Below are 20,814 nucleotides of genomic sequence, written 5' to 3'. Positions count from 1 at the left end.
TCCCCTTCTTCTCCTCCTCGTCCGTCTGCAGCCAACAGTAGTACTAGCACAATGCTGGTCAACAATCACCCCAAATCTTCTCTTGCCTTCAAGCCAGGCCTTTACAGCCACTTCAATATGTTAACCTCAAAACATTTTGCCACAGTTTTAGAAGTACGTTTGGGATTATGTTTATTGGGAAAACCCATTTTTGATTTTTTTTTTTTTTTTTTTTTTTAAATCCTGTAGCCAAAACATATCACTGACTTGATGCTGCGTCCACTCTGCTTTACGGTTAAGGTAGTGTCTGTTTGTTTTAAATAAACACCTGAAGGAAGCATCTTAAGCCTTGCAGAGGAATAGATTTGCACAGATCTGGAAAAATCTTTCTACAAGTTTCTACATGCTATTATTAGAACAACAATCAAGTCCTCCACTAATGTGAACAACCACATGGTTGCGTTGGACTGGAAACTGAAATTCAATTCAATTCAATTCTTTATTTATTTGTCACATGTAGTTATAGCTGGTACAACATACAGTGAAATGTTTTTTCTGGCTAAAAAAGTACTCCCCCCGACTGTGCAAACATGCTAAAAAGGATTTTACATAAGCTAAGAAAAAAAAAGGAAAAGAAACAAAAGTTAAAAGTAAAAAAAAAATATAAAAAACAATGTAAAAGTCCATATGTTTGTGCTTATAAATATATATCCATGACGTGCAAGATATTGCACTGTAATGATTTGAATGAGAAAACTATAAAAAATATACATATTTACATAGTACAGATGTATATAATAAGGTACGGATAAGGTTCAGAGAAGAAAGGTAAAGTGCAAATTATGTACTGTGTGTGAGATTGTCCATCATGTTGTCCGGTTTGTATTTTGGTTGAGGAGTCTCACAGTTTGTGGGTAAAAACTCCTCCTGAACCTTTCTGTTCTTGTTTTCAGGCTACAGAGGCGCTTCCCTGACCTCAGTGGCCTGAACAGTTTGTGGGCGGGATGGCTAGAATCCCTAATGATCCTGATGGCCCTGGATCTGCACCTTTATGGGCCTTTAAGTTTGTGGGACGGGGGATTCATGACTTCAGTAAATGTCAAATGTCAGCATATTATTAAAGCAAAAAATTACAATAGTTTTCAGTGTATTTCAGTGATATTTGATTTCTCCCGACTTTATACTGTAATGCTCTAAGCTGATAGTATACAAAAACAGACAGATATTTTGCCAGATTTAACTGGAATTGGCAACAGCTTTATGCAGCATATGTCATTCTGTGTAAACTCAATGTGCTTAACACAAAAGACAAAAATACCTATGTAGTTTTACAACGCATTAAGGCAGTGACAGCAAAATATAACATTTTTTTAAAAAGATGTTGAGTCTATTTTTAGTCACAGATGTAACTGATCTCCGGTTAGCAGGCAGCTTATTCCAAAAACAGCACCACCGTGATTGTCACAGATAATAAAAAGCATAGATATGACGAGAAGAAGACCTTATTTGCTATAAGTATCATAAAATTCGTCCATGTTGCACATAATGTTCTCTAAAGATTAACACGTTATATATACAGAATATAATTTTGCATTATTGTGTTCCAATGCTTCTTTAAGTCCCGCTATGAAGCCGTTTTCTCGGGAAAGATCACCTTTTCCCCTCCCCGTACCCATGATATCGATTATTCTGAACTCTAAAGTTAAACTTAGCGCACTTCTATTCACTCTATACCCTCCTATTGGCTAGCGAGCTCGTCGATGTCTAACCAGCCAATCACAGGCAAGTAAGTCGAAGCATGGCACCAGCAGCACTCTGCTTTCGTTTAGCCGTCCTGAGAAGCTAGAGAAGTGAAAGCTAACACGTGGAAATATTAATTTGGGATATTTTGCTATTTATGCAGGGTAGTGTAGTGCCTTTTTGAACTGTGCCTTGACAGCGAAGACCCCGAATCATTAGCTGAGAAAAACATTTATCGTTCAGCTGAGCTAGTTAGCTCGTTTATGAGCTTCGTTATGGCGGACAACGGAGACGATGATAATCAGTACAGAATTAAAGAGGGTGACTACGTTGTGTTGAAACGAGGGGAAATCTTCAAAGCTGTGCAGATTCAGCCGAGGAAGTAAGTTGACAGCTTTAAAGGAAAATAGAAGCATTTTAACCACCTTAAATACTTCACTGAATTTGTGCTGATCATAATATTTTTACGAGAAGCACAGACTGAGGATTAGCTCACATAAGATGCTTTTGTGTTCATTTGTTATTTTCAGATCAAAGCATGTGTGCAGTGAGATGTATTATGCAGATTATACTAACAAACTGCTCTTTCTGTCTCTCTTAGAAAGGTGATTTTTGAGAAGCAGTGGATCTTCCTCGATAATGCAGTGGGACAGCTGTACAGCACCACATTTGAAATTTTGTCTGGAGGAAATCTAAAGCCACATGAGCTCAAGGACACTGCAAGCCCCCTTGGTGTGTAACCTGCTGTTAAATCTTAAGTCTTTTTCATATTTTCAGATATACAACTGACTCTTTTATGCTACCAGTTGCATTTGGACTTGTGACGACCACCTTCTATACCCAAATAAATATGTCATAGACTTTCTACCGCCTATAACCTTTTACTTACAGTAGTGTCTTTGTGTGCTTGTTTGTGCCTCCCAGATGCAGTGGAGGCAGGTACAGACAACAGAAACATTGTTGACGATGGCAAATCACAGAAGCTGACCAGGGATGACATTGAGGCTCTTAAAGAGAAAGGTCTGAAGGGTCAGGTACATGTGAAACTTTACAATTTCACATTTAAATGTGTCAGAGTACTGCCTATAGTTGTTATCTTACAGAGTGATGGTAAAAAATACTTTTTTTTTTCATTGCAAATTGGATGGAAAACCAATGTTGACCAGTATCTCTAATTGATGACTTTAATTGAATATATGAAAAATACAGAAGGTAACTCGGTTAATACTGATAATAGTACTTTTGCACCAACAAGGGGATGCCTTAAGAGCTAGGCAGACCTGAAAAACTATCTAAAGCCAATGAACATTATGTGAAAGTCATGTCATAAAGAAATGGGAACAAATCCTGTAAAGTCATGACACGGGACCTGAGAGATTCATTTGGCCATTCAGCTGATCCTTTCACTGTTTACTGAAGCCTCATCAGGAATGATCTCAGTGGAACAGCAGCTATTTTTACAGAAGGAAATGCTTCCTTAACGAAATCTCACAAGTCCACTTCTAATTTGTGAATGCCAAATTACAGAAGAACTGCACTGAGAATCCATGGCGATAAGTCTCATGGAACGATGAATCCTGATATTCCTAAATAAGAACAGAATAGATCAGGTGAGTGGTACAGCACGGAGTGTTTATGGCCATCTGTAAAACACAGTGGAGGCTCTGTCATGGTTTGGGACTGCATTTCAGCCAGTAGTGTTGAGGATCTTGGCAAAACTGATGGAATTAGGAACACAGAAAATTACTATCAGATATTGATCCACCATCTATTACCACCTGGAAAACATCTGATTTGCAGCAGCTTCATTTTGATAAGGATCCCAAACATAGTGCCAGTGAAGTAACCTGGATAGAAATGCAAAGAATGGAAGACTATCAGTCATGGCCTGCACCTCAACTTTGTTGGTGTGGGATCATCATGACAGACAAGGGGACAAAGGGCAGTCAAGGTCCAAAGAAAAGCTTTGAATGTCCTTCAAGAAGCCTGGAGAACTGTTCCTGAAGACTACTTAAAGACATTGCAAGAAAGCTGCCTAAGAGAGTTGAGGCTGGTCATTAGAATTGTCGATTTCTGATTTATATATATATAGTATTTTCATGTATGCTTGAAGATTTTTCAATAAAGTGCTGCACCTTTTCCCCCATTTTCCTAGCACAATGTAAAGAAATAGGGGGTGGCATAAGACTTTAGCACAGTACACATCTAAATGAGTTACTGCTTTAGAGACTTGTGTAAACAAGCAGTTAAACATATGACATATTTATTTAAAATAGATTTTAGTGGTTGCACATCTTAAATGGGAACCAACAGGCTTGGCGTTGAGTCCCGCATACATGATAGCAAAGTTGTAGGAAAATAAAGAGACAGAACACATTGTGTTTTTGTCTTTTCGTGGGAACATTGTGTTTTTAGGATTTAATTAAATTGCTGTATTCCAACATAAAGTGAGACGAGCGACTGTATGTGTGTTTGGTCATCACAGGACATCATTAAGAAGCTCGTAGATAACCACGCCACTTTCGGAGATAAGACTGAGTATTCCCAGGTTAAATACATCAAGAAGAAGAAGAAAAAGTGAGTCACTTATGATGATACAGCCACAGCCTGTTCTGGACTGTTATTTAACGAGCTGTGTTTTAATTAGTGTTATCGGTTGTTCCCGTCTTTTGCAGGTATGAAAATACGGTGATGATTCTAAAACCGTCCTGTCGCATCCTGGCTATGATGTACCACGGCCGCGAACCAGGGAAGATCTGGTGAGTCAGCACATGAATTATCAGTAAGTGTGTTTTCTTTAAATAGCTGTAAGATGTCTACATGAAACAAATATTTCCATGTGCCGCAGCCACCTGCGGTATGACACACTTGCCCAGATGCTAACTCTGGCGAACATCCACGCTGGCAGTAAGGTGTTGGTGTTTGAGACTTGTGCTGGGCTTGTACTGGGATCCATCATGGAAAGAATGGGAGGCAAGTTTCTTCTTCTCTGTGCAGTTATTAAGGTTTTTTTCTTGTTTGTTTTGTTCTTCTTGCACACATCTTTTCCTTGATCTTTTGAATAAATACTCTTTGCTTCCTCCTCATCCAGGCTACGGATCAGTGATCCAAATGTACCCAGGGGGTGGGCCAGTGCGGGCGGGAGTGGAGAATTTTGGCTTTCCTGCGCATTTTCACGACACGCTGCATGAGTTTCCCATCTGCCACGTCAACGCTCTCTTGGCAGGAACTCTGGACACCAGTGCCAAAGACCCCACTGCTGGTAAAACTCGCCTTTTTTTTTTTTTTTTAACAGTCTTTTCAAGATAGTTACACCCCTTTAGTTTCAGATGTAGAAGTATAGCTTCTCTCTTCCGTTTGATCTTCATTTGTTCACGTGAGCATACAGAAAACGTTTAATTCAGTAGTTCAGAAAGTAAAACAATAACCTAAATCTAACTTGACCCGTAAAGTATGATTCAAGAGACTGAATCATACTTTATGGTGTTCAATGTTACGCTGACAAAGATTTATCATTTCAGAGAATACTCATGAAAAGCAGTTGAACTTGGCTGCAGAGAAGAAGCAAAACCAGCCTGAGGCAGAAGAGCAAGGCACTCCAGAGGAGGAGAGCATGGTGACCAACACTGGTGATGATGCTGGTCAGGACGTGGAGAAAACGGAGAAGGATAAACTCAAAGAAGCCAAGGTGTGTCCAGCGTTCATGCATTTTCCTTTTTCCCCCTCAATCCTCTTAGTTTTGTTGTCATCAGGAACAGGAGCTAGCCTGCTAGTCTCACTTCATAAAAGGAAGCAAACACAGATGCACCATTTAGAGTAAATACTCCCAATTCTTTATGCTGCTATGAAGTTGCTACTCTGACTTCATAGAAGTTGCACAGACAGTCAAATGTGGCTTCCATGTTTTCATGGCAAAGAAGATATGTATGGGTGTGCAGATTTAGCAGTAGTTATCATTAAGCTAGTGAGGTACTCGACATCTAAAGATGATTAATGTCCTAAAAAACAAAAATATACCAGCCTCCTGTCACTTTGGACTCAAAAAAGGAACATGAGTAAATAAGTGCCGGTAAGGTTTTTGAAGGTTGGTGAAGTTAAGTTAGATGACAGTTAGAGTTTCCATCCACAGCACAATATTATGGCACTGCATGCTTGGTTGCGTAAGTTGCATAATAAAAATTCTGTTGGCTGGACAGTATTCCTCTTTGGTGCAGTTAATCAGTACAGATGTGGACACTGTAATCATGCTCGTGTGCAGACTAAAGCAATCATACGGAGACCCTTTGGAGGAGGTGGTCTCAGTTCCAAACTAATTCCAGAGCAGTTTCTTTATGGTGACAACGTGATCCGACCCAACTCGCAAGGGCACGCTGCAAGATTGAGTCGTTTCTGTAGCCATGTATGGATTGCATTCTCGGCTGTACTATTAATACATAACATAGATGTGTATTAATACATAAAAGTATGAGGGATGAATTTTCCATGTTATTGTCTCGTTCTCATGTGGTTTGTGGTGGCACCTTTGGTTCACTTGGAGGATTAGCTGAGTGAAAAGAAACTAAAACACACAAAAAAACTACATGTCTAAATACTCATCTACTAATTCAGACCATAACCAAAAAACAATGGATGTAAAAACACATGAAGTCTTAAAACTATTTAAAAAAACAAACGAACAAGGATGACAGTAGCATTTGTTGACAGGGCCAAAGTTAAAAGGCAGCATAAATAGTATTATTGGACGGGTAATATATCATCACTAAACAACTGGATACAGTCATCAATGATGCTGACACATCATTGATGACTCTCAACAGTACACATACTATCATATGGTTTCCTGACCTCAGGGTTTGTTTGTTTTCTACAGGCTCAAGTGAAAAAGCTGAGACTAGAGGAGAAGCAGAGGAAGCTGGCAGCTACCGCCGCCCTGCTGAAAGGAAGGAATGCCGACGGGTTGGTGTCTGATTTTATTCCTACATCGACATTTCTGTCTCTCATCCCGCTCTTTCTAACATCCACCTCTCTCCGCTCCGGCTCTGCCTTTTTAAAAATTACTCCATATTCAACCAGGTCATTTAAAAAAAAAAGAAAAGAAAAAAAAAAAGAAGCAATTACAGTAGATCACAGGGATGAGAAATTTATGAATGATTATAGTGTCATTAACTATCTCCATAAAAGTCATTAGAAATTATTTGTTTCTTCTGAGCACACACATATTGACTATTGTACATTGCCCTTTACGGGGTAAGTAAATTGATTGCTCAGCAGCTTCCTCTCATATAAAGTGAAGAACGCCTTATAGTTGTTTTGTGACTGATGGATAAATTGTTATCAAGGTGACATCTGAGACTGGAATACAAGTGTTGAGCTTGTTTCCCTATTGATTCCCCTCTAAATCACTGCTGCTTTATGATAATCACATTGTCCTAAATCACCCTTTTTGACTCGCTGTCTCGTTCAGCTTTCTGAAATATAGTACGAATGTCTACTACAGGAAGGTACTAAATCCTTGAGTCTTGCGTTAATGTCTTGCATGCAGCATTAGTTACTGAATTGCTGTATTGCCTACCTACGCATTTCCTGTACAGCTGACAGTGTATTTCATACTAGGCTTGTTTGCCTAATCATCTCTCTCTTCTTCACCTGCAGGCTGGTTATATCGAGCCGGTTTCACCCCTGTCCCGTCCTTTTGGGCCTGCTCAAATTCCTCTCACCCTCCAGGCCTTTTGTAGTTTATTCCCAGTATATAGAGGTAAGATCTTCCATGTCCCGTACGGAACAAAGCTAATAAGTGAGATCTCTCATTAGTTGCCACTGTAGTCAGGCTTGTATTGGTTAGACATCCAATGGGGGGGGCTGCCATACCACATGAATGCAATGGGCATTATCACCGCCAAGAGGTTGCTTGAACTTATTAACTTCCTTCATGCCCATGTTGCTAGAAAGAGCAATCTGTCATATTTTCTATGTTGATTTCCGCAGCCTCTCATAGAGTGCTTCAAGAAACTCAAGGAATGTGGCGGCACAGTCAACCTCAGACTCACAGACACCTGGCTGAGACATTACCAGGTAAATATTTGGACTCTGCACTGTGTGTGCTTTCTGTTTTTTTGCATTTGAAGCTATTCTATAATCAAAGTATAATGAAGGTGGCTCATAGTCAACAAGCAACAGGGAATTATTACTCAAATCAGCACAGCTAACTGCTTTATCACTGTTTAGGTTAACTAGACAATTACCTCTTTTCCATTAGCATCGGCTCTGCTCAACTCGACTCAACTGCTACTTTTTTTTGTTATTATTTTGATTTTTGTGAAGGAATTGCTCTCATGACTAATTAAGTGCTGCCGCTGACTGGATAGTCTGTGGCATACAGAGTTGACATTACACTTTCCCATTGACTCATACCGCTTGGACCCCCAACTGAGCAGGTACTAAAAAAGTAGATGGTAACAATAAAAACCGAGTTTAAAGAAGATTTGGGAGTGTGTCTGTGGGAACTGCTGCCCTCTCATCCAGAAGATTTGTGAGCTCAGATATTGATGTTCAACGTGAGGGCCTGACCCATAGTTTTCATACTAGATCACGTTAAAGGTGTTTAGTGAGCTTGAGTTCAGGCTTCTACGCAGGCCATTGAAGTTTTCCACACTAATCTCATCCAGCCGTACCTTTATGGACTTTGCTTTCTGCACTGGGGCACAATCATGCTGCAACAGAAAAGGGTCGTTCCAGCTTTTCCTTTACTGGAACAAAGAGGGGCAGGCCAATCCAGGAAAACAACCCCATGGCATTATTATTATTCTACCACACTTTACAAATTTAACAAAACAGACAGGCAGGGAGCCCAAACCCACCCATCAGACCACCAGATAGCAAAGTGTGATTTGTCACTGTACAGAACACTGCTCCAGAGTCCAGTGTTGGCACCTTTATACCTCTCCGCTGGTATTGTGCTTGGTGATGTGAAGCTCATTTGCTCGGTTATGGAAATCCATGCCCTGGAGCTCCCAGCACACAGTTTTGTGCTGATGTTTATGTCAGAGGAGGTTTGGAACTCCAGGCTTTTTTAACACTGTCTGCCTAAGCAGTCTGTAATGTTACATGGACTTCCACTTTGTGGCTGAATTGCTTTGGTTTGTAAATATTTTCACACTTACAGCCGAACAAGAAATAAATTTCCCAAACTTTTTGCTGCGATAACATCCTGTTACAGTGTCGTGCTCAAATTGATGATAGCAGCGATGTATAAACGTTGAGACCTTTTGAAACACTGTGTAGATGGACCCGATCTTTCACAAATGTCTGTAAATGCAGACTGCATGGCTAGGTGCTTGATTTTTATACACATGTGGACATGGGACACCTTTATTCAAAGATGAAGAGGTGTGGCCCAATATATTTGCCCAAATTAATAATTGTGGATTATTATCTTTCGATTCATTGGTTGTTGTCCCACCAGGATCTATTGCTTAACCATAAGTATTCACAATGTGTAATGACACAATCCAGAAAAGAATCTAATTCTCCGCTTAGAAACTGCAAGCATTGAATTAATTAGAACACGGGGATGTTGCTGATTATCCCTGTTGAAGCTTCTTTTATTTCTAAACACTTTACTTTGGACTAACTTATAAAATCCTTCTACATTTGGGAGCATCACTACATTACATTAATTGCCACTGCTCTTGATAAATTATTAGACTCCCTACTTTTGTTTTTCTTTATTTTGCATTCCTTTTCATTCCTATTGCTTCTTACAGAATTGGATACTAAGCAGCAGCAACTAGATAAATGCATGTTTGCAGACTCTCAGGACCAAAGTGTTATTCACCCTCTAACCATTCTTGCAGAGTTAATGTCTCCTGACTGAGACTCTGTTTGGTCCCTAGGTGTTGCCTGACAGGACACATCCTCTGCTACTAATGAGCGGGGGCGGGGGCTACCTCCTCTCAGGGACGACCGTTGCCACGGACCACTCGAAACCTGCAGGCTCTAAGCAAGCTGAAGAACCAGCGCCAAAGAGACAGAAACTGGAAGACACGGAGGGATAAACAAATACAGAAGCATCAAATCTTTTTAAGGGCACATTCCCAGAGGCCTGTAGGGATTTTTTTTCCTCCTGTGCTGTTGAACTGATTTGACACCATCAGTAGTAAGGGGAGACCGAGTGTCTGGTTTGTATTCATCAGAACACTTTTTCCTGCCGGGTGTGCTCACATCAGTGGAGATGAGGAGTAAATTGTTAGCCAGTTTATAGTTTGTGTGTCGAGAGTAACAGCTTTGGTTGTTTTTGTCCTGAGACAAGTAAAAGTTTGTTTTTTTTATGCTTTCCAGATTCTACGTTATAACTTGCTTTTATTTTATTTTGTTATTCTTGCAGAAATTGCCATTTGTTTTATGAAACAGTTGCTGATGCAGCTTTACTGCGGGCTACATTTCTACCTGCACATTAAAAAGCAGTACTAAAAGAACCAAATGTGTGACCACGTTTTTTCTTCAATAAATAAAGGAGAGATGTTGGTTTGGTCCCAGAATAACTGTTTATTGAGTGCAGTCAGAACAAACTCTGCAGAACACATTTAAGTAATTATGATCTCATATATGTATATATTGTTTTTACATTTCTCTGAATATAAACATCCAAGCCATTCCCATGCTGTTTGATTTGATAACATCAAAATATCACAAAAACGAAAACTCAGCTAAAATGCTTTGGCAAGGCTCCAGGGTTGTTGTTTTTTTTCTTCATTTTAACACTGCAAGCACACTAAACTGGGAGACATACAGTAAAATTGCAACTTTTTTTTTTTGTTTTTCAGTTATGCAGTGTTTTCATGCAACTTGGCTGCAATTTTCTGCAACTCCATATCCATCGCTGCCAGGTTCTGTAGCTCTTTCTCCTGAAAAACACAGATTAACACATTACCAACATTTCCTGCTGGAACAGCATCACATTTGGAATAGAAATCAGGACTGAATGATCATACATTTCCTTCTATTTCCCCCGCCACCCTGTGCCTGCTTCAAATAAAATATTGTAATTGGTCATTTAGGTTAACTAGTCCCTCGTCATGCTTGTTGCATTGCTGAAGAACTAATAAATCATTATGCCATCGCCTCCCTAATTTGTTTTTCTGCTTCAAAGACAGGGAGGTCTCTGTAGGCTCTAGTTCTTTTTTTTTTAATGGGTATATTATAACTTTGTTTGCTCTGAGAAGCTGCAGTCATGTGGTTCTTACTGTGATTACTGCAGCACTCATAAAACGCTGGTGCAGGGAGAGCAAAAAAAAAGAAAGAAGCGCTGTGAGGAAGTCAGCACGCAGATTCAAAGCAAGCCAGACGAGTCGCTGCTCATGAATGCACTGGTTAGATTCTCCTTTATGTTTTGAGGACATGCTCACAAGGGGCGGTTCTTGATGTGCATTTGCACAGATGCGTTGAGCTTTTTGAAGGATAAATCCCAGGATCACGGTGCAGGCTAGAGATGTCCCTAATGAGACGAGCTGCTTTTTCTCCTCGTGAAGCGGTGCGGTGGAGGTGTGTGATGCGCTCCGTGGTTTTACTAGGTCAGCTAAATGTGGTGCAAATAGTTTACAGAAACAGCTGCAGAGTGCAGTGTGGTTTTTTTTATCAGTTTGCGTTTTTTGGATGAACTGACTTTTTGTAATATTAAATTACCTGTTTGTTGTCTGAACCCTTCTGATCATCAGTATAAGTGACAGACGTGATTCCAAGACTAATTTTCAGTCTTCATCAGTGGCATAAAACACTTTTTTTTTGCACTTGTGAATGCATCCTTTTATAGTTGTTGTTTTTTTTGTTTTTTTGTACCTCCTGTGGTGTAAGTGCTCTCTGCTGTGAGCTCCTCATTGCCTCCTCTTGAGGAGAGTGGTTAGCCAGCTGGTTTATCTTATAGCTCAGCAACTTGGTCAGTTCATCCATCTGAACAGACAAAAAGGGGAAAAAAAACACATTATGTGTCTACAAAAATATACAGTGACTTCAGACTGGGTGAAGTAACATTCTGTTGAAAAATGTCAAAACTAAGCGCTCTTTGATGTAGCACACAGAGCAGTCATATGCATTTGATTATCTTCAGTCAAACGCTGTATTGTCACAACCTCATGCTTACCTTGTTTGAGGTTGCAGTGTGTTCTTCTGAATCCCTTTTAAACCAGGCTGGGTGGTAGAAGCCTCGGTAAATCCAGGGATTGCGCTTCTCAGCAAGATATCTGAAAAATGGTTAGATTTTTACCAACTTCTTCTTATTTATTCGTTTTTTATGGCAGCACGTTTCATTTGTGAGATTTGGCTTTTATTCTCTGTTCTTACAGTAATCTGCAGTATTTTGTGCTCCAGATTGCAGGCAATGAACCTGCGACACTTAACAGTAGAAGTCGTTTGATGTGAAAAAAATATTTGAAGTACCTCAAAGCTGCGTCTCTGTCCTTTGCCGCCTCCGCGTCTTCTTCTGTGAGCTCCTCATCTCGTTTGTGTTTCTTTTGGTGGTACCTGCCGGGTCTCCAGTTTCTCTTCTCTTTTCCAGTATCAAAATCCCAGTATTCTTGGCTGCGTTCTTCATCCGGTTCATCCCTAGCTTCATCTGACAGCTCTTCATCCCGTTTGTGTCTCCTCTGGTGGTACCTGCCGGGCCTCCAGTTCCTCCTCTCTCTTCCAGTGTCAAAATCCCAGTCTTCTTGGCTGCGTTCATCATCCGGTTCGTCCCTAGCTTCATCTGACAGCTCCTCATCTCGTTTGTGTCTCCTCTGGTGGTACCTGCCAGGCCTCCAGTTCCTCCTCTCTCTTCCAGTGTCAAAATCCCAGTCTTCTTGGCTGCGTTCATCATCCGGTTCGTCCCTAGCTTCATCTGACAGCTCCTCATCTCGTTTGTGTCTCCTCTGGTGGTACCTGCCAGGCCGCCATTCTCTCTTCTCCCTTCCAGTGTCAAAATCCCAGTCTTCCTGACTGCGTTCTTCTTCTGGCTCCTCTTTGGCTTCTTCTGACAGCTCTTCATCTCGTTTGTGTCTCCTCTGGTGGTACCTGCCAGGTCTCCAGTTCCTCTTATCTCTTCCGGCATCAAAATCCCAGTACTCCTGGCTACGTTCTCCATCTTCCTCGCCCTCTGATGGCTCATTGCTGCGTTTGTGGGGTGTTTTCTTGTGATGATAGCGATGTGTAGGTTTCCAAATGCGTTTGTATCTCTCCTCCTCATTCTCATCCCCGTGCCTTTTGTCTGCTTCCCAGCGCTCTTGGCTACGGTCCTCATCTACCTCGTTTTCTCCTAGAGGTTCCTCATCTCGTTTGTGTTTTCTTTGGTGGTATCTTCCAGGCCTCCAGTTCCTCTTCTCTCTGTCTTCATCTTCCTCTTCCTCATCGTCTGACCTCTTTTCATCTACTCCCCAACTCTCTTGGCTGCGCTCGCCATCCTCTTCTTCCTCTCCTCGTTTGTGCCTTCTTTGGTGGAATCTTCCAGGCCTCCAGCTGCTCCTCTTCTCCCGTTCTTCTTCCACATCGTTCTCATGTCTCTTGTCCTTCTCATCACCCAGACTCCAGGATTCTTGGCTGCGCTCATCTTCTGGGTTTTCTCTTTTTTCTTCCACAGACTTCAGGAGTTCCTCGATGTCTTTCACATCTGCTGCCTTTGCCACTGGCTCTGCGTGAACTTTGACTATCTCTTCATGAGTTACTGAGCCATCCCCACTCTTCTTGTCCAACGGGGCATGTATAATACCTGTGACAGAGCAAAAGAAATATTATAAACAATCCACAAAGAGCTACACAGGTGCAAGTTATGATGGATTTGTAGAGGAATTTTAACCTTTAGATCAAAAGAATAATGATCTGAGGAAATCAGCACTACTTTTTTTTAGAGAAGTCATGTGAAAACTATGATCATTTTTAATGTAATGCTGCCTGATTTTATACCTGCTCAAAGCTTTGAGCTTCTCACTTGCGCTCTGAGTGCTGTTTTACCCGTCTGAAGGTTAAAAAAATAAATAATAATAACAATCCTGGAATTATCCAACCGATCATTTGTGCCACAGACCTGCTTGGATGATGTCTTTGCATTGCTGATCGACCTGAGAGTCCGGTTTGGAGAGAGCTTTGGACAGAACTTCAACCAAACATCGTGTTACCTGGAAAAATCAAATGAGCTAAATAACAATATAGATCTTTGCACAGAAAATGCTTTGATTAAAAAGCAACGAATCGAAAAACATACCACATCCTCTCTCTGCTCTTCTTTACCAACTGGAAGCGCAAGATTTCCTGCATTGGAATAATTAAAAAAAATGTATCTGTGTTAAACATATAGGTTGATAAGCGAATAGTTTGCTTGTAGCGAATCTGAGGAATCGATGGCGTCTCTGTCCATGGTCCTGAAGAAACTTATTGCACAGCACTCAACAAAAAAGGGGTGAAAAAACAGAATAAAAAGAAAGGCATAACTCTTTCACCTACCTGTCAACAGAGCCGTAACCGCCAGCACGACTGGAACAAGTCTCATCGTGACGAGCTGACGGGTAAATCCGGGAAAACGTGACAAAGCTGGAGCTCTCGTCCCTCCGCGGCGGCAGGAGAGAGCTGCGCTGACTGTGCGCCTGCTGCTCTGAGTGTTGCAGCAGAGGAGCGCCTTAAATAAAGAGAGGAGTGGGCTGGAGGGGCGTGGGAGGAACAACCTTAGGCTCAGTTAATGTCATGACTCATTAGACCTGCAAAGAGAGCGACTTGATGGGAATTTCGACATTTTGTGGGAAGCCAAATTGTAATCCGGTTATTGTCGCGGTGCGTTCAGGTGACACGTTAGGTTAAAGAGGCGCTGGCATTAAGAGTTCATGCGGCGTGTTTGTCCTGCTGGTACGGCGGGTGGACACGACACGACCCCGAAGATGTTATGCAACGTGATACCTTACAAGACTACTTTGAAAGTGTCGTTTTCGATGTTCCCAGAGAAGTTTCTGTTTGCTGCTGGTGCTTGTGTCCTCCTTAGAAAAATAGTTATGTTTATTTCAGGTTATGCCTGGTGGCTAATTCCCTTAAAATATCAGTTGTCTCTGCGGTTTCCGGTTGTAGTTATATAATTCCTCCCTTATATTTGCCCAAACGGCTTGGGTGTGCGCGCTAAAGAAAGTCAGAACTGTACCCAAATTTCCCCAGTGATTCATCCACCTTTGAGCGAGCACCATCCACTTTCCCTTGGGAGCCAGTGGGCTTCAGCACTAGCAGAGGAAAACTAATGGAGATCTGCATCATTAGTTGTTGTGGTTAATCCTGCCTGGTGCGCATATAAGAAGAAATCAAAAGAAAAAAAGACTGTGTAGAGGTGTTTTTATTGTTACTGATATTGTTATTGTTGCCTTTTTTCATTGTGCAGTGATCTTTCTGGTGCAGTGTGGGCCTGATCAGGTGTGTAATCCCGCTGTCATAGAGAAACACGAACATTTACCCACTGCAATGTACAAAGTACAATTGTGGGTGTGTGTAAGTGTAGAGATTTTCTTTCCATTCCCAACTTTGTGGGAAACTAGGCTGTGCATAAACAGTGCCAGGATCTGTGAGTGCTGCTGTCTTTATGACAAACACTGGATTGGAATGAGCTGACACATGCAGCGACAGAGCTCAGACGTAGTAAGCTGGCCTCAGCATGGCTAAGGACATTAAAACTGACAAGTCCTGGCATCTTCTTTTTGGCACTTTGCATCATTTTCACTTCCCTGTACAGCAGTTTGTTCTCTCTTTGTCTACAGTGCAATCAGACGCAGGAAAAAGAAGGGAAAAAACAACAACAAATCAAATTAAAAAGTGAACTGAGAATTTTGACAATATAGAATGCTTAAAACTTAAAGTGGTTCCATCTCGGATGTTTTTAGATAAGTATTTTTTACATACGATGAGAAGCACTGACCTTTAAATGCCACAAAATACATTCAAATTCAATCATGTCTTGGAAAGCATAAGTCCAGAAACTGCAACCGCTGCAAGCAAAATTGGAATATTGCTTACCACAAATCTGAACTCTTGTCTGTGCTTGTCATCCCTACATGACTGGTTATTGACATCTCTATTTGTTACTGCACAGAGCCTCCTTTGGGGTGACTGAATTAATTACTGTTCAGAACATAAAACTGTAATGCCAGATGGTGTATTGCACACACAAGCAATACACACTGATTCTGTGGCGTGAAATATAGGAGGACCATTTTCAAGTGTGTATGCTTTGTGTTCAGTGAACAGCAGTAGGGTAGAAGAGCTCTGCAGTTTCCTCTATTGTCTCTGGGGAGGAAGTTATGTCTGAGGCTCAATATTCCACAGTGAGCCATGCAGTCAGTAGATATCAAAAGCACTGAGCCACTGAATTATACAAGTCCTGTGGCCTGAACAGTGTGTGTGTGTGTGTCTGTAAATGTGTGTTCATTCATTCACATGTGCTTCTGTATATGTGATTTTTGTGGCTTTGCCGCTTTTGCTCCAGGCCCGATTAATATTTCAGTGAGCCACGAAGATATACTGTAGGAGCTTACAGGGGATTTCAGAGGAGAAGCCAGAGTGCTCTGCTGGTCTCTCAGAGCACGACTCAGATTGGCTCGTCTGCAGCAACACCACCTCTTTCATCATCTCCATTTACATGAATGAACAAAAGGCAAAGTGGCTCATGATGAACACAATGCAGTGGGCCGCATGAAAGCCTCGACCGCGCTTTGATCTTTGGTGGGGACAAGCTTTGTGTTTGGCTCAAACCTACTGTGTGACTTTGATGATAGTCCAAGAACAATAGGGGAGTCTGTGTACAGTCACTTTTGGTCAAATACACGTGCGTTTGTTAATATTCTATGATCAATGCACCATTGTTTTCTGATATTTTGTTGTGAAGGAGTAGCTTCTTATTAGTATATAGGCACAGTCTGATGTACTAAAGACTAAAGGTTCTCACTAATTAGCACCCATCCATTTTTAACATCTATCACAGCACAATTGACCATAAATAGTTTCTCTTTGTTCCAAAAGGAATATATCTTGTCTGCTGCTGTATGAGGCCCCGAAGCATTTTAGAGGACTCTGGAAATTGTGTGTTTTGTTTTGTTTATTCAGCAATTACAGCATTGTGTGTGTGGGTGGGTGGGGATTATTAAGATTGACTGTTGTACTGACAGAAGATGGCGCTAAAAATGTTTTTAAAGCTTTAAGCACTTATTTCTTAAATCCAGCTTCACAGACAGTTTTACATCTACATCCAGGTGTAAATTAGCCTTTATACATGTAGCGTTTAATGTCACCTTTCATGCCTCTCTCAGGGTGAACTGTAAAAACTTTGGTAATGCCTGATGCAAAAAATATGCCACATCCATCAGCAAGAACTGGATTTGTAGTAGGTTCTGGTTCCAAATCTCAGGCAAGCTCCCAAATTATGTTAGAGCACCTAAATCAATTGTTTAAAAGAACTGTAAGCATTTTAAATGCAAGTTAATTTTTTTTTAAAGTCTCACAATACTAAACCTCTCTCCCAAATTCTTATTTATCAAAACACACTGCCAAAACAAACTACCTAAACCAAGAGTGAAAAAAGGCCTTGAATCAACCAGAAAAGTGGGTCATTGTGTTTTCTACCAAGCTAATATTAATCAACCAAACTGGTGAAACAAAAACTAAAAACAGTGTGTTTCTAACTCTAAGCTTAATCAATTAATCATGAAAGAAAACTGTATTCTTCTATATTTTATGGGGGTTGGTGAAAGATGGAGAGCCCCTCCACCTCCTTTGACTTTATATGTGGTATCGCTCAAATGCCATTTCTTCAGCTATAACATTTTTGTGCTAATTATCCTCATCACAGTTTAGGATTCAGAGCAGGATCCACACTGTGATGGGAAAAAAAAGTCTGGACCACTTGTGGCTCCTGGTGTTTCTGTTGCTAGATATTCAACAAACAAGACCAAGCAGACCATTGGGTAAAGACGATAGAAACGAATAAGCTGTAAAGAATGAAAATGAAGCTCCAAATGACCCATGAAGGTGTCATTACAGAACAGCTTGGTTGTTTATGCACTCAGCAGGCTGTGCCATATCTCCCTTTATCCAGATCTGTAATGCTATTAGCACCTTCATTGTGGCATCAGGGTGCTTTCTCAATACAGCACTCAATGGGGTCCAAAAGGCTTTTGCAAGGATAAAATGGCCTATAAAGAGGATTTAGCTCTGATTAATTGTTTAATTCAGGATCTAGATTATCCTAATTAGCAGCCATGCAGGTGAAGGCTTAATTTTATAATATAATATGATAATACTTTACTGGATGTACCTCACTTATTGTTCAGCTTCAGCAACATTTTCATAACAGAATTCAGCTCCTTAATTAAATATCAGAGAGATAACCTGAGGCCAACGACAGAGAATGAATGGGGCTGAATGCCCCACTGAACCTGAAGGCACTCTTTCAGTGTTTGTCTGACTGTGAGCTGCAGACTTGTAGAACTGGGTACTGTGACTGAGCTCTTCTGACACCACCCATGAGTCATTTTTTATTAATGCAGATGGTTTTAGGATTTTTTTAAAATTTTATTTTAGTAAAGGTGAAGATTCTAACGAAGTCTTCAAGGAGAAAAGAATACCAAGTGCTACTTAAACGAGAATAAATATGAATAAAGTGAATATGGGATTTTCAGGGTTTTCAAGAATAAAGGTCACTGAGCCTTTACACTACACGGTGAGGACACTGTGTGTTTGCATTATAGCACTGTTATACATCCATATCATCATTTTGACTGCATAATCCACCTCCAGTGAAAACTCATTCATCCAAAATGCTTGTGCGTTTCCTGCTGAATAACATTAAGAGTACTTATTATGGTAGCACAGGACCGGCTCATTTTAATGTGGTTACATAGCTGTTTGCCAAAATGTGCTAATGAAGTATAGTTATTGAGGAGATAGCATCATCGCTACACTCAGCTAAGAGAGCAAAATATCTCAAACTGTACAAGGAAGGCTTGAGCAGACTGTCGAGTTGGTTGCAAGAGCTAATGAAAGTTTTTATGTGGACCCTGCTGCTGACAGCATGGCACTCAAGTCTGGCAGTAAAATAAAAAGAACTCTATTGAGAACTTATGGTGCTGCAATTGTAGCGGGAAAAAAGGCCAATAAACTAACCAAATCAAGCCAAGATCCATGCAAAGTCCAGTTCAACTAATGAGTTTAATATTCAATCCAGTCAGTTTATACTGAAAGAAAAGGATGGCATAAAAGAGTTTGACCTCTCTCTAGTTTTAATTACTGTGCAACAAGGTTGAATATTTGTCCTTGATTCTTGTTTTAATTTTATTTTAAATCATCTAGTGTTGTTTTTCGGCAGTCTCTAATAGAGACATGTACAGTGGGGCAAAAAAGTATTTAGTCAGCCACCGATTGTGCAAGTTCCCCCACTTAAAATGATGACAGAGGTCAGTAATTTGCACCAGAGGTACACTTCAACTGTGAGAGACAGAATGTGAAAAAAAATCCATGAATTCACATGGTAGGATTTGTAAAGAATTTATTCATAACAAATGTTGACTGCTACACATCTCAGCAGAATTACAACCTTTTGGACTGAACCTCTGCAGTGAATGAACATTTAATGTGGTCCTGCTGCATATGTTCTCCTCTCCTGGGTTTAAATAATGAGTATTGATTTTTTTTTATGTTAATGTGGCTATCACATAAATCAAATCAATAACTGTGATGAAGAGACACAGACAAATGTTCCATCAAAATAGTGATTAAAGCGTAAGTCCAAGCTGACGCTGAGGCAGTGTAGCATCGATGCATGTGTTTGTATTTTATCAGACCACATTTTCTTCCTAAGAGAGATTTAAAAGAGCACTCAAGTTTTTCCATTATTTCCCCCTCGTTTTCTCTCGTCGCTGCTTTTTCTTGCTGGCTTGCTGTAGTTTCTGCCTTTGTTGTCTCATAATACCACGTCAATATGGCACATGAAAGAGCTCACAAGAGGGACGACAGCTTCACAGTCTAAGTCCGTTTGTTCTTCATAGGAGAAGCAAATAAAAGCTGAAAACACTTCTTTTTTTTCTTCTTTTTCTTCTTTTTTTTAAATAAAAGAAAATGGGAATGGTGTTAGCTTGGCAATACATGAAAAAATCACATTTTATAGCTTCACTAAAGTTCCTGCACAGGAATGCTTGTGTCTTTTTGACTTTGAGAGACTTTTTAAAATAAAAACACAAAATACAAACTAGCTTTTCCATGTCATTGATTTTTGTCCCTACTACTTGCAGCTGAGGAAAGGCAGATAAGACATAGTGTACTGTAGAACTACAATTTACACAATGGTTACACAGTGGTTTTGTTTTGTTTTGGACACAGTGTCCAGACTGGGGAGTATTATATTGCATTTTGCATGATTATGACTGTAACGCGGATTAAGCACCTGAGAACTGCTTACAAAATACCTACAGGGAAGGCTTTATCTCCTTAAGCTCACTGCAGAGGTTGTAAAACATGTCAATAACTAAGTTATGCAATCCTTTTCTGTGCAGTAAAGCAGTAACTTTTGAGTATAAAAACATGTTAGGGAAAAGCGATTCACTGCTTTAAAATCTCGACTGAAGTGATATTAAAATTGGCTGATTCTCCCCTAAAGCATCTTTACTGCTGTGACCTTCAACCCTTTACTTGAATTGACACTAATGTTTTGCATTCTTCACAGGAGTGACAACACTGAGTGGTCTGAGTCAGGACCGAGACAGCGGTGAATAAGAAATTGGATTATTTTATCTAAATTCTGCCTCAGGTTCAAAGGTTTAAAGCTTGTCAATAAGTGTAAAGCTTCAGTGTGTTATACTGGCCTCAGACAGAGCCTAGGGGTAACTTCTTGATTGCATTCACGGTGAGGCCTTTTGGTTTGAAAGGTAACCTTTGTGCTAGATTCAAATAGGAGATTGCATTACACCAATTGCATCACACCGGTGTGCTCTGCGGGACAATAAAACAATAAATAATACTTACTATCTGTCTATTTTATCTATGTGTGCAAATCAAAACAAAATCATCTTGCGATTATTATTTGCCATCTCTGACCTATTAACACTGAACACGCTT

At 40.4% G+C, this 20,814-nt stretch overlaps 2 protein-coding genes across 2 annotated transcripts; one reads left to right on the top strand and one right to left on the bottom strand.

Moving 5' to 3' along the window:
- The first annotated feature begins 1,763 nt into the window (after positions 1–1,763).
- trmt6 (tRNA methyltransferase 6 non-catalytic subunit) lies at positions 1,764–10,193 on the top strand. Its single transcript, XM_026142849.2, has 12 exons — positions 1,764–2,101; positions 2,321–2,451; positions 2,644–2,753; positions 4,205–4,296; positions 4,395–4,478; positions 4,568–4,692; positions 4,811–4,981; positions 5,241–5,407; positions 6,590–6,675; positions 7,372–7,474; positions 7,705–7,791; positions 9,612–10,193. Exons 1-12 carry the CDS (start codon positions 1,983–1,985, stop codon positions 9,771–9,773), a joined length of 1,437 nt encoding a protein of 478 aa, XP_025998634.2. The 5' UTR covers positions 1,764–1,982; the 3' UTR covers positions 9,774–10,193.
- Positions 10,194–10,243: 50 nt separating this feature from the next.
- Positions 10,244–14,340, bottom strand: chgb (chromogranin B). The gene is made up of 7 exons (XM_026142848.2): positions 14,185–14,340; positions 13,946–13,992; positions 13,769–13,859; positions 12,151–13,453; positions 11,855–11,954; positions 11,554–11,664; positions 10,244–10,622 (listed from the first exon to the last, which is right to left on the bottom strand). The coding sequence occupies exons 1-7, from the start codon at positions 14,228–14,230 to the stop codon at positions 10,542–10,544; spliced, it is 1,779 nt and encodes a 592-aa protein (XP_025998633.2). The 5' UTR covers positions 14,231–14,340; the 3' UTR covers positions 10,244–10,541.
- Between the last annotated feature and the right edge of the window lie 6,474 nt (positions 14,341–20,814).

The sequence above is a fragment of the Astatotilapia calliptera genome, chromosome 15 (assembly GCF_964374335.1).
Source record: "Astatotilapia calliptera chromosome 15, fAstCal68.1, whole genome shotgun sequence".
Classification (NCBI taxonomy): domain Eukaryota; kingdom Metazoa; phylum Chordata; class Actinopteri; order Cichliformes; family Cichlidae; genus Astatotilapia; species Astatotilapia calliptera.
The sequence above is the reverse complement of the archived record's forward strand: the minus strand, read 5'-3'. Positions and strand labels throughout refer to the sequence as shown.

What these genes read in the sequence shown, in the direction of transcription:
- trmt6 (XM_026142849.2), top strand. Translation starts at nt 1,983, where the DNA reads ATGAGCTTCGTTATGGCGGACAACGGAGACGATGATAATCAGTACAGA. An exon ending in ATCAAGAAGAAGAAGAAAAA is followed by an intron (nt 4,297 to 4,394) that starts GTGAGTCACTTA and finishes CGTCTTTTGCAG; the next exon opens with GTATGAAAATACGGTGATGA. An exon ending in ATAAACTCAAAGAAGCCAAG is followed by an intron (nt 5,408 to 6,589) that starts GTGTGTCCAGCG and finishes TGTTTTCTACAG; the next exon opens with GCTCAAGTGAAAAAGCTGAG.
- chgb (XM_026142848.2), bottom strand. Translation starts at nt 14,230, where the DNA reads ATGAGACTTGTTCCAGTCGTGCTGGCGGTTACGGCTCTGTTGACAG. An exon ending in GGTTACGGCTCTGTTGACAG is followed by an intron (nt 13,993 to 14,184) that starts GTAGGTGAAAGA and finishes ATTCCAATGCAG; the next exon opens with GAAATCTTGCGCTTCCAGTT. An exon ending in GACAGAGACGCAGCTTTGAG is followed by an intron (nt 11,955 to 12,150) that starts GTACTTCAAATA and finishes ACCATTTTTCAG; the next exon opens with ATATCTTGCTGAGAAGCGCA.